The 13,113-nt window shown below is 37.0% G+C and overlaps 1 protein-coding gene across 2 annotated transcripts; it reads left to right on the top strand.

The window, feature by feature from the left end:
* Window positions 1–644: 644 nt before the first annotated feature.
* LOC113356216 (anaphase-promoting complex subunit 5-like) lies at window positions 645–13,084 on the top strand. Of its 2 annotated transcripts, XM_026599282.1 has the most exons (20): window positions 645–1,220; window positions 1,313–1,434; window positions 2,332–2,572; window positions 3,041–3,212; window positions 3,298–3,376; window positions 3,533–3,618; window positions 4,666–4,792; window positions 4,965–4,997; window positions 5,145–5,393; window positions 6,197–6,274; window positions 6,379–6,641; window positions 7,644–7,703; window positions 7,835–7,902; window positions 8,182–8,287; window positions 8,391–8,532; window positions 9,253–9,351; window positions 9,896–10,160; window positions 10,687–10,785; window positions 11,473–11,540; window positions 12,016–13,084. In XM_026599282.1, the coding sequence occupies exons 1-20, from the start codon at window positions 878–880 to the stop codon at window positions 12,166–12,168; spliced, it is 2,853 nt and encodes a 950-aa protein (XP_026455067.1). In that variant the 5' UTR covers window positions 645–877; the 3' UTR covers window positions 12,169–13,084. The 2 variants fall into 2 exon arrangements, with proteins under 2 accessions (XP_026455067.1, XP_026455068.1); XM_026599283.1 differs by lacking the exon at window positions 10,687–10,785.
* The last annotated feature ends 29 nt before the right edge of the window (window positions 13,085–13,113 follow it).

The following is a 13,113-nucleotide window of genomic DNA, read 5'->3' as shown; positions in this document are numbered from 1 at the left end:
TAACCTGCGTGTTTGGAAAACGTAACCGAACTACACTTTCAGGTGTGTTCGGTTACATGTTCTTGACATATGGTAACCGAACTGGCCCAAATCTACATAAAAAATTTCATTTTTTTTGAAAGTTTGGAGCAATTCAATCAACATTATCTAAGTTTGAAGCCTACCTGGGTACCCAAATACCCTCCCTCCGGTTGTGGTTGGTAAAATCTATCGTTTTTCATGTTTTCCTTCTTCATCTTCTCTAACTTTACTCTCTCAATAATTCTACTTCTTTAAAAAAAAAAACCATCTGATTTTTTAATCTCACTAATTATCTTTAACTTAATCATCTCACTAATCATTACACTAACTATTATTAACACTAACTAATCATCACCCAAAATTAATCAGGAGGGTAATTTAGATATTAATATAAATATCTAGATAAGGGGTGACCTAGATTTATTTCTAATGTCTTTACCCAAAATAAAACCATGGTCCCAAAAAAAACCATGGTCCCAAAAAAATCGTTTTATAAAAGCTGATCAACCAATTTTACTCCAGTACACATAAGACCAAGGCCCAGTTAACTTACTACCAACCTGGTCAGAATCTCGGATTGGAACCTCAATCACCCTGACTCACAGCCTAGAGGACATAGAAATACGTGTTCAAATTAAGATGAGGCGGGAGAAAAATCACATTTCTTCGCTTCTCTTCTAGGGTTTATCTTTCTACCCTAACCAGTGGCAGTGGAGACGGATTTTAAGCACACAGGAAAGTTTCCATCAAATCTTTAACACCATCAGGCATCCAATTAAATCAACGGAGCATCTCTCTTACAAAACCCTAAAAAAAGCCCCAAAATCTACATATGTGAAGCATAAATCAGCTTCAAATGGCTGTAAGTATGAAATCTGGTGCAGGAATTGGTGGTAATTTTGTTCTTACTCCACACAAAGTTTCAGTATGCATCCTCTTACAGATTTATGTACCACCAGATCAAGTGTCTGTGCCCTTTCCATTCACCTCAGTTTCTCAACACAATCGCCTCGGTTTGTTCTTGCTAGCTCTCACTAAGTCCTGTGATGATATTATGGAGCCACAGTTAGATGAGTTAATAAATCAATTGAAGGAAACTGGAGGAGAATTATATCATTGGTTAAATGAAAAATTAACACACAAACTTTCATCTCTATCTTCACCTGATGACTTGTTTAACTTGTTTGGTGATCTTCAAGGTTAGTTCTCACTCGTCATATTGATTGATCTTCTTGCGCTTGGTTTTTTTCGTCCTTCTAATGCATTTTGCTAATGGTACAAACTGATTCAGGTGTCCTTGGAGGCCCAGAATCAAGTGGTGTGGTTGATGATCAGATCATTTTGGATCCAAGTAGTCACCTGGGGATATTTCTGAGGCGTTGCTTGCTTGCATTTAGTCTGTTGTCATTTGAGGTAATACTAGTTTACTGTGTTTTTAACAGCTGACGTTGAAGAGAAGAACCTTTGCATATTATCACACATTTAAATCTTAATGGTTGTTCGCATTAAGAGTTTGTTTTACTATAGGTTTACCGGATTTTGTTGTTACTGAAACATGTGTTCATTTTCGGGTATTTATGTCTTGAGTCATTCCAATGTTTTTGTATTTGATTGAAAGAGTAATTATTAACATGTGTCGGTAGCCTGTGCAGATCTAGATCTTATAAACATGTGTTGGTATTGGGTTATGCTAATTGAGCTTTGCTTCGCATATGGATCTTGGGCATAGTCTTTGAAGCCTTTGACATGGTTGGCTTTCTTGTATATATGGATAGGTCAAGCTGTTTGGCTTTGTGAAGGGTCCAGAGTCCTTTTCATGGAGCATATTAGAACATAATCTTCTTAGTTCATTAAGTATGTGGCTGATATAATACGGGGCAAGTTATAAGGACTAAGGAGTTGAGGCCTGAGGGTCAATATGTATTTTCATTTGACTAACTTTATACTCCCTCTGTTTTTGGAAAAGAGATACTTTCACTTTTTCATTTTATCCTAAAAATAGGCCAAATTGAAAAAGTGAAAGCATTTCTTTTCCAGAAACGGAGGGAGTATTTTGTTTGCGTATGAACTATGAAACCTATAGTTGAACTCCAGCTAATATGTCAGTCACTTTTGCATGTTTCTAGTCATCCACATACTCTCTTTTGTAATCTTTGTATATTATTGTACAATTCATGACGAATATTTCTGCGTGAAACTTTCATGTATGATTGTCTGTTTTACTCTTTCTTTTTCACTGACAAAGTTAAATTTGTTTCTTGATACCTTGATTACAGAAGAACTTACATGTGTTGTTGAAATATTACGCAGGGTGTTTGCCACCTGTTGACCAACATAGAGACATATGCTAAGGAAGCCCTCTCATCTTGCTCCAATTATGGTTTGCCTGATGAAGATAATGATCTCGAAGAGATGTTGGAATATGAGGACACTAATCTCGAGAGTTTTCTTGGTAAAGTTGCTGAAGATATTGATGCTAAAATTAGAGTTGCAGAAACTTTTCCGTTCCACATTCATGCACCTAAATCACTTCTTGGATTGGTAGAAGAAGGTACAATCTGTTACAACATTCTCAACTTCTTTATATAGCCCTGATAAAATATTTTATCAGAAAAAGAGAACATAAAACTTCTTCAGAATTATAGTCTCAGATTGTCACTGTCAAGATTCCTCGGTTTGTGCTAAAGAATTTAATTATATTGCTGAACTGGTTTTTACTTTTACTGATCCATATATAGTGACACTGTGAATGTTATTAAAGAAACACGAATCCACCAATTGCATTTGAATATTTGATGTCTTTATGCATTAATTTCTCTTGCTTTTTGGCGCAAGTTAGTTGAATTCCCCTTCCGCCCAATTACGAATATCAGATCATTCCTTTCTTTCTTGCATATTTTTTCCTTCTGCTGCATGTTTTTTTTTCTCTCCTTCTGCTTACTTTTGGTATTGGATTTTTTGTTGTAGCTCAACATGTATTTGAGTTTATCTAAAATTCCTCATGTACTTGCTGATGTAGAGCTACACTCTGAGTCAAAGATTAAGCACACCGGTGCAGGTGGACATTCTAGTGACTTTGCACATGAGCCAACTGATGCACTGAGAGGCAGTGATAACAGCGGTGGCCTTTTCTTACGCATGAACTGGCAAGTGCAAGGGTACTTAAGAGAGCAAGCTGATTTGATTGAGAAGTAAGTTATCAGCTGTTGATATGCAATTCCAGTTAAATAAATAGATTTTGTGGGTTCTTTATGGTTAATTTTTCTCATGTGGCAGGCATGGTAGTTCGTTTTCCTTGAATGCTTTTGAGTCTATCCTACAGCAGGTTCAAAAATTGGCTCCAGAACTGCACCGTGTAAGTTGTTCACGCATACATGAGAATCATTATTATGTTCATCTTCAGTTTAGTGTGCATATCGTTCTCTCATGCTAAGAAGCCTGTTTAATTCTTGGTAGTCGAGTGTTCAAAACTTCGTTTCATCAGAGGTTATACTTTTCGTTTTTATTCCAGGTTCACTACTTGCGTTACTTGAATAATCTTTATCATGAAGATTACCCTGCTGCGTTAGAAAACCTTCACTGCTATTTTGATTACAGGTAGATATTCGTGCTTTCAAACTATCGTTGTTTGCCATTTTGGTACATCACATAATCTAACTCATTAGAATGGTTGTAAACAACTCAAAAAAATTATCTCTCTCTTGTGATGTATCGTAAGCAATTTTGTCATAATCAGGATGAAATCTTAGAAACTCAGACGTAGACATGCTCTTTAATTTCATGCTGTTACTGCAATAACCTTATCAAGATTTTTAAAAAGGTCAAATGCAGTTTCTTTATTGAACAATTATATAATCCCACAAAAAGTCACAGTAATCCCTAGGCGAGTTGGTGAAATCTGTTCGTTGACTCAAAAGAACTGGTGAAATTGGGGAGGAGTAAGTTTAATCTTCAGAATTAGGTTTCTGTATATCAATTGATAACTTGAATCTCTACGACACAAAGGTTATACGGATCCACAAGTTTCTAATTTTGTGGCTGGGAAATGTTACTATCAAATTATGAGCAATGTGTTGCCAGTATGTGATAGATTGCAATGTGGGTGGAAGGGGCTTACACAAATGGAAACAAATCGCCTCTAGTCCACTACTGATGGATTGTCTCTTTTAAGGAGATTATACGATAATGACGCAAGAGTATTTCCTGAATGTTTTCATATTTACTATAACTTGTACGAGAAGAAAGGACATACTCTAAGTTGTCTCTTTGACATTTTGCTTCGTGGTTGTCATGCATGAGTTTGGGTTGTCCCACTTGAAAAGATTAAGCTCTTTGTTATATTCCCTTTACACCGTTATGATCTATGAATGCAAAATGACTTCTGTTTTATAAGAAATATACTGTTTCAGTTAATATGCACATCCTCGTAACACTTGTCTGTTTTCATCGGTGCAAACTTCAACTATCATGTGCTTTCACATTAATAACCATTTACCTCTTCGAGCACAGTGCTTGTTTGGAACGGGAACTAAGTAGTCATTTTATTCATTATACTTGTTTTATTATTTATGGTAAATATCAAAACTAACTCAAAAGCTGTTTAATGAAATGATTCTAATTTATTTACTTTAATATGCATTAAAGTGCAGGGGCGGAAGGGATTGATATTACTGCATCTTCTCCTTTAGGTAGTTTTGGAAGGTACGGAATTGCTTTGTTGTGCTTGGGCATGATGCATTCTCATTTTGGGCATCCTAAACAGGCATTAGAGGTAAAATTGCAGAAGTTGCTCTCTTTCTCTCCCCCTCTATATATAGATATAGGTATAAATTCAATGATTTTTATCTCTCAGGTTTACCAGATCTCTCTCTTCTTTTATTCAGTTATGTTTTCTGTTGCTCTAAGCTTTCCTAGACTAAATCATGTTTTTTACCCATGTCCAGGTCCTAACTGAAGCAGTACGGGTTTCTCAACAGGTAATAATCTTGTTAGGCTTGGTTTTGTGGCTTGATTTCGTAGTGCATATTCCCCTGCACAGGTCCTCTCCTGTAATCCAGTTCATTTTGCGAACACATTATGTAAGGTAGAACATAGTCCTTACCACGTGTAATTTTTTTTTGCAGCATAATGATGATACTTGTCTTTCATACACCTTAGCAGCTATCTGCAATCTAATGTCAGAGATTGGTATTTCAAGTGCAAGAGGAATAATTGGCTCATCATATTCTCCTTTGACTAGTTTTGGTACTTCACTGCCCATCCAGCAGCAGCTACTAGTTCTCCTGAGAAGATCACTAAATAGAGCCGAGGATTTAAAGCTAACACGGCTGGTGGCTTCAAACCGCCTGGCAATGGCAAAATTTGATCTAACGGTAAAGATTCTCTACAAAATTGGTTTAACAAGCACAGGATTTCTTTTCTCACGTGATAATAGTTTCAATTTCTGATGACTTGATGCTATTGACGTGGAGGTTTTTAATTTCGACGTCATCACACACCCAAACCATCAGACTCAGCTGAGTCACTTCATCATAACCCTACGCCACTTTTCTGAGCAATTCTTTTCTCTTCAAGTAAAATATTGTTCTTCAAATCTTTGGATATGATTTGATTCATTTGCTTTGCATCTATTTAGCTTCCTTTAAGGCGTTCAGCAGAAACGAGACCGCTATCTGCTTCTCACCTTCCTGATTGTTTTTATGTGTGCCCATTTAGCTGTCTAGACTCTAGTTAATCTTAGATTTCCTAGGATGCTGAAAACATCAATAGTTTATGAGAAGTTTTTTTTTTTTCAGTTTAGATTCCTCACAGTAATCTATGCGTGCAAATAGTTTGCAGTTGATTATCTAGTTTCTTATTGATTCTTTTGGTGTTGCATTTTTCTACGGTGGTGCACCTCATTAGTCATTGTCCCTCTGGTAGTGAAGAACCAACTTCGTGTTGATACCTGTGTTCTGGTTGGTTGAGTCACTTCTTGATACCATTTTTAGTATTAAGAATGAAGCTTGGTCTCTGAGAATGAAGGTCCAACAGAAATTTCTTGTTTTTGATGGCGAATGGGAGGATGTGATAAACTATAGTCTGTGTTTTGTATATTGTAAAAGCAAGAAAGTTTGTTTGAATTTATAACTGTCCATTTCTTGGTTTCTCACTGGAAAACTTCTGTACTTGGCAGCATATTCAAAGGCCATTATTGTCATTTGGTCCCAAATCCTCTACAAAGCTCAAAACTTGTCCTGCTAGTGTTCTGAAGGTACTAAGAAAATGTCGTGCGACTTAAGTCCTGTTAAACTTATGATTAATCGCAAGCTAACTCTTTTATTTGCTTATTTTTTTCTGCTTAATGGATTAATGCAGGAACTCAGGTTAAGCTCTTATTTGCTTGGTGAGTTTGGATCAGATGGCTCGTCGCTTGAAATTGATGGTGTTTTTAGTACTGCATGGCTTAAGAATCTGCATAGACCAATGGCCTCGTCAGTTCTGTTGGAAGAAAATGAACCTGAGAGCGGTTATGATGCCTTCCGATTTGGTACACAACCAAGCTCCATTCCCGGGTCTGTACTGCAATTAGCTGGTTCTTCATACCTTTTGAGAGCTACCGCGTGGGAGCTCTATGGCAGGTGAGTGTTGGACGTTTATTATTCTTGAGTCTGGTAATTCGTTTGATGACTTTGTTTATCTATATGGTCACATCTCGCCCTCAGAGCGTTTGGATTCTAGAAGAATATTAAGGTGCAGTAGTGTGGCATTTATTCTGCTAGAGATGATTTCATGAATTAGTTATTCTTTAAAGATTTTTCATTAGTTATAACTGAATGAATGTTCACCGATTAACTGGATGTCAGACTCTGGATTTGTCTTCAAGCCCAAGCCCAAACCAAAAGCCCAATTTTGATATATTTCCAATTTCATCAGTTATAGAAATTATGTTACCAAGTTAGTTCATTGGTTGATTGTAACCCATGTTTACTTTAGTTAGTAACTATACTCTTTTATGACTTTCTGCACCAATGTTAGTTTATTTGGCATGTGGCATACTTTTATGACTCCTGTTCAAATGATGAGTCTACAATGGCTTGCGTGGCCCACATGTCAATCATCCGAGACCTGCATTCAAAAACAGCATTGTAACTCTGTAATCGATTGATTGCAGTTAGCAGTAAAATTAATGGGCAATAACTGTTGGCTTCTAGTCTTCGTATTATTCATTTACTAGCTACGATGTTCAGTTTCTGCAATGAAGCATATATATATATGTAAATGTATATTAATGGGTTAGAATGCACACTACAATTCTCTGTTGGGTCGTGTAAATACTCCACCCAATCCCTCTCCTAACTCAACCTCGAGTTCTTCAATTTGCTCTTAGTTGGTGTTTGCTTGCGCGGAGTTTCAGTTTAGTATTAGTTGGTGTTTGCTTGCACGGAGTTTCAGTTTAGTATGAGGGAGATGAAACCACTAGCTGCATATATATATACATACATATGGAGCAGCCTTAGGGGCCCTGTATAGTCTTTCTGAAGCCATTACAGGGTTTGGGCTTCCGTTATGCCTAGATTGTATATGCCAAGTGAAGTTGGATCTGAATGTCAGTTGACGTATCATTTTTCTTTGCATTTCAGTGCTCCCCTCGCCCGACTGAATGCACTGGTTCATGCTACTTGTTTTGCTGATGCTTCCAGGTGATTCACATGCTCAACCCATCGAAAATAAAGCTACTGCATACAGCTATATTTTTCATTTTGTGTTACCAATTAATCACTTAATTAACGAGGATTTTTTCTGACAACTATTTGACTTGTTTGGGATGCAGTTCCTCTGATGTAGCTCTAGCATATGTCAAACTTATCCAACATCAAGCAGTATTTAAAGGATATAAAGGTCAGTTTAAAGGCTTTAATCAACAAGCTATTTTTCGTATCACCAATTTTCTTGCTTTCATAACAGCCTTTTATAATTTGCAACTACGGGTCTGTATCATGCCCTAGTTGTTCTATTACTTCCTTGCTTCCTATCTACAGCAAGCAGCTTCTGAATATTTTATTGTGCATTGATAGCTGACAGAACAAGTTTAGAATCTGGATATGTTTTCTGATCAGAAATTGCACTTTGTTCTTTCCCAACTCCTCAGCTTTAAATCTCATCTTGTTATTTCTGCAGAAGCATTTTCTGCTCTGGAAATGGCTGAAGGGAAATTGTTTTCGGTGGCCAAATCGCGTATCCAGCTGCTTAAGCTTCAACTGCTTCATGAGCGCGCTTTACATCGGTTCGTTTTTTTAGGTTCTTTATTATTTTATTTTGAAATCTGCATTACGTGCAAAAGAACAAGTAAATATTTAAACTCTTTAATGTGGGGTGATTATAAACAGAGGAAATCTGAAGGTAGCACAACGAGTATGTGATGAATTTGGATCGTTGGCTTCATCTGTTACGGGTGTAGACATGGAGCTGAAAACGGAAGCAAGCCTTCGCCATGCACGTACGCTGCTAGCAGCCAACCAGTTTAGCCAGGTTTTTTGCTCCTCACCAGAAATGTTAGTGTACACTTAATGTTTGACCATTTGATGTTAAAAACTAATATTCTTTTTGTTACAAAGATAGAAGACGATGCTGCTTTAATTATGGAGGACCAAATGTTGATAAACTCCCCTGAATATGTGCTTAATCGGAGTTCTTACCTCTGTGAATAACCTAAGCGCTTAGTATTTGTTATCACCATATTGCATAATAAAATGGGCTGTACTTGAAGCAGTCCAACCTCAACTCTTAATCTGGTGCTGATGATCTGTCTTTTCCAGTTATGGAACTTCATAAGTTAACCAATTTCACCAATCTAGCAGTCAATGCATGTTTAATGGACATAGTTTGAGAAAGGTAAAGAGTCCCGTAAGAATAACTCAGAAATTAAACAAAGATAGCTGCAACAGCTTGCAAAGGTGATATCTTTGTACTGTTTATCCATGTGTCAGACCACTTCCAGTTCCACAATCTTTAATCTTAAGTATGTAAACAATGTGCTATTTTTTGTATTAATGTTGTGGGTACTTGATGTTTATTAGCAATCTGTAGAAATGCTAGCTGAAGATATTATATTTTACCAACAAATATTTTCTCTGGTTAGATACTGTTGTCAGGCTACATAATAATTCTAAGTGGTACTAAAAAAGAAATTAATGTTAATGTAGTTTTAGTTATTTAATCAGGTGGAACTTTTTGTGTTGCTTTTTGTAGGCTGCAGCTATAGCACACTCACTATTCTGCACGTGCTATAAGTTCAATCTACAGGTTGAGAATGCCACATGTCTTCTCATGCTCGCCGAGATTCACAAGGTAAACAATGTTTGTTTTTCTTTAATCATGTAGCTGGTGTACTATAGGATGGAAACTAAGTAGAGGACTATAGAACTATACTACTGGAAGAAGGCTTGCAATAAAAGATGTGCATCTCAATCAAAGGCTCGAATCTCAAATCTGGATGATTCAAGCATACATTATCTCTATATTTAAAAACAAAAAAAAGTGTGGTAACATTACTTAACCTTGGAGATGATAATATAGTAGAAAGAAGTGAAATTTGCTGTGTATTTAACTCCAGTTACCTTTATTCATGTTGCATAATATATGGAGAATTAGACAATCACCAACCATAATAAATGGAGGAGCATCCAAACTTTCAATAGCACTCCATAGCGGCTAAATATGTGCCATAGATTTTGTATTTAGCAAGAGCACATTAAAAAAGTGCACGATGGGTTCCCGTAAAACACGTGTAGTTTGAATTATCCATTTGCAGTTTTCTGTATTACATTTAGACATCCTACTAAGTGTATGCAAATTATAATTATTAGAATGCTAAACATCTTTTTCTCTCCAGAAATCAGGAAATGCCGTCTTAGGCCTACCTTACGCATTAGCAAGCCTTTCATTTTGCCAATCGTTCAACTTGGATCTTCTTGAAGCATCAGCCACTCTGACACTTGCAGACTTATGGTTGTCCCTTGGATCAAACCATGCTAAACGAGCACTGACCCTTATACATCGAGCTCTCCCAATGATTCTTGGTAACGGAGGGTTGGAGCTGCGTGCCCGAGCCAATATTGCAGTTGCAAAATGCAATTTATCAGATCCAAGTTTTTCAGGTACCATAATTCTTACTCACTTTTATGTCCTTGGACATTCATATTCTATTGTGAAATTTTTTGCGAAATGGTGCCTGAAGGCCAATATGTTACAAGAGGTAAACAAAGAGAAAAAAATAGATGTAAATGAAGAATCGTATGATAGAAGGACACCATCTGGTAATTTCATGTATATACAACCAACGAAATCAAGTTTAGCATACATGCACCGGGGAACTCCAGTTCTTCTCTTCTGGGACCCCAGCAGCCTGTGAAAAGAATATCTTTCTGCAATACATCTTTTATAAATACTGTACAAGAGGTAAACAAAGAGAAGAAAGTAGATGTAATGAAGAATCATATGAATACAAGGACACTTGCTGGTAATTTCATGTATACACAACCAACAAAATCACGTTAAGCATACATGTAACAGGGAGCTCCAGTTCTTCTTTTCTGACACCCCATCAGCCTGTGAAAAGTACATCTTTCTGCAATACATATTCTTGACATATTGGGACTACTTTTATTAGCTTTCAACTTTCAGGAAGTTTAAAGGTACTTCTGGAAAGAATATGGAGAGAGCAGTGGTGCAGTGTTACCAGATGTTGGGGAGAGAAGCGTGGGTGTCTCAGTGAGAACTCAGGCAAGTTGTGTGTCAATAACTTAACCACGAATATGGAATAATTTTCCTTCCGAGGTCTGGGTTAGGTTATAGATACTGTTGCTTTACGTGATAGGGCCCAGAGATCGAGGTCTACTAATACTCAAAATTCGTAGAATTTACCCTGGCATTAGGTATTATTGTCCGTTCATTTACATGCACAAACATCATGAAAGTGTGCTGCCCATTTCACAAGGAATCAGAATAAGAGTGAGTTTAAGGGGTTAGCCAGAGACTCTGAATAGGACATAAATGTAATATGGTCTTGGAAACTCCTTTAAACCAGTGAATCATTATACCGTGCTTACTCCAAGTAATCTTATCAGAATCTGATGATGCAAGTCCTAATCCAATATGCTTCATGAGGATGTTCAAATTTTGCTGTTAAAGTTCGTTCCTATTCCTACCAGAAACCTTATTCTTGGTTAAGGTCAGCAGGTCTAATGCGGTCCCTGCCATGGTTGTTATTCAAATAGGGATCCTTTAGGTGAGCTAGTCTGATCTTAATACAAATGCGTAGATTGAAATATGCACGGTGAAGATAAAGATGGTTATTCCTGAAACTGTTGGATATTAACTGATAATCTTGTTCAGTGTTTATATTTATCAATTTTTCACATTTTGCTGGTCTCCTAAGGTTTTCTTTCCCGTTTTTAATGCTTAATCCAGTTTCTGAAGATTCTGAAATGGTGTTGGATTCTTTGAAGCAAGCTGCTGAGGAGCTCCAAATTTTAGAGGTGAATCTATCTTTTAAGCTTTTACTTTGCTTTCTACTTAAAGTCGTCATCCATAGGATATCAGAGGTTATATAGCCTGAAACTCCTATATTTTGTCAGTTCCTCTGTACGAGTGCTCAAATGCTGTTCGTGTTTATGTGCTCGACATTGCAATATGTGTTATATCTCCATACAACAATCACTGGAAGGAATATCTTTTTCTTTATTCTGCTTAGTCTTCCTTCTGGATGTATTCCATATATGACTTTTGATTTTACTTTAAATGACCAACCAAAGGTGTGGAATTTTGTTAAACCTATGTCCAACTAGGCGAGTGAAATCAAATACTAGATGTAAATAGTAAATCGATATTACATACCCCAGATGTGCTGCTACTCGTAGAATGTTTTGTTGTTTCTTCCTAGTCTTTTCTTCTTATATTTTCTTCTTTAAGCGAAGATAACAGAATGATATTATATTGTCTTGGTCCTTGCAGTATAATGAAATGGCAGCCGAAGCGTTCTATTTGATGGCCATGGTCTACGACAAGCTTGGTCAACTGGAAGAACGAGAAGAAGCTGCATCTTCTTTCAAGAAACACGTGATTGCTTTTGAAAAACCGCAGGATGACAACAATCTGCTGTTTTAAATGGCGTTATAAGAGGACAGGCTGAGATCTCATCGACTTTTGTTAGTTTTTTTGTACACTGTTAACAACATTTTATCAGATTAATTGATTTTTTATTTTGGGTTGTGGGGTAGGGCTAGTTTTTTTTTTTTTCTTTTCCAGAGGTATAGAAAAGGCTTTTCACCATCGACAAATGATGTATTTGGGGATGTGGGGAGTATGTATTATTATTAATGTACAATGTAATTAGTGCCATACAAGATGGGGAATGCACCGAACTATTTCCATACTAATCAATGGTGCTTCGGCTCCTAGATTTAGACCTCAAAGGGTCGAGGCAAGGGGACCCATTGACCCCGTTTTTGTTTGTACTAGTGGCAGAAATCTTCTCTAAGCCGATGGAAACAGCTATGGAAATCAACATGTTCAGAGGTTTCAGAATTAATGCACTTGTATTCTTGGATGCCAGAGAACTTGAAATCTTTACAAGTATCTGAATCTATTAGGAGTGAATCTTAACAAAAGCTCGGTGGTGAGCATTGGAGTTGACAGGAAAATAAAGGTTCTAGCAGAGATCCTAAATTATGGTGTTGAACTAGCACATGTGATGTGAATCATGTGATCATTGAGAAGTTTCTGAAGTTAGCTCCATGGAGAAGAAGATTGTTCTCCAAGCCTCTCATGGTCTAGAATCTGGGTAATGGCCAATCAGGCTCATGGGAGGGAATTTTGGAACAGTATACAGGCTAAACACAAAGTGGAGCTAGACTTCACTACAACTGTTGAGAATGAGGTTTTTGAAAGGCAGTACTTCCTTGAAACCAGCTTTCCCAAAGGGCGAAGGCATTTAGTTTGGCAGAAAATAGAGAGGGAATGAGATTCTCTAAGCGAAAAACAAAGGAATGGAGGTCCGGCCTTTGTTGTTCTTTACTCAGTTGGGTCTTTTGGGGAGAAACAAACAAAAGA

The sequence above is a fragment of the Papaver somniferum genome, chromosome 3 (assembly GCF_003573695.1).
Source record: "Papaver somniferum cultivar HN1 chromosome 3, ASM357369v1, whole genome shotgun sequence".
Lineage (NCBI taxonomy): Eukaryota > Viridiplantae > Streptophyta > Magnoliopsida > Ranunculales > Papaveraceae > Papaver > Papaver somniferum.
Note: the sequence above shows the minus strand (reverse complement) of the source record. Positions and strands in the feature narration are given on the sequence as shown.

Excerpts from the sequence above, each read along its gene's own strand:
- LOC113356216 (XM_026599282.1), top strand. The coding sequence starts at position 878 with ATGGCTGTAAGTATGAAATCTGGTGCAGGAATTGGTGGTAATTTTGTT. Across the intron at positions 2,573-3,040 it reads TCTTGGATTGGTAGAAGAAG|AGCTACACTCTGAGTCAAAG; the intron begins GTACAATCTGTT and ends TTGCTGATGTAG. Across the intron at positions 6,275-6,378 it reads GTCCTGCTAGTGTTCTGAAG|GAACTCAGGTTAAGCTCTTA; the intron begins GTACTAAGAAAA and ends GGATTAATGCAG.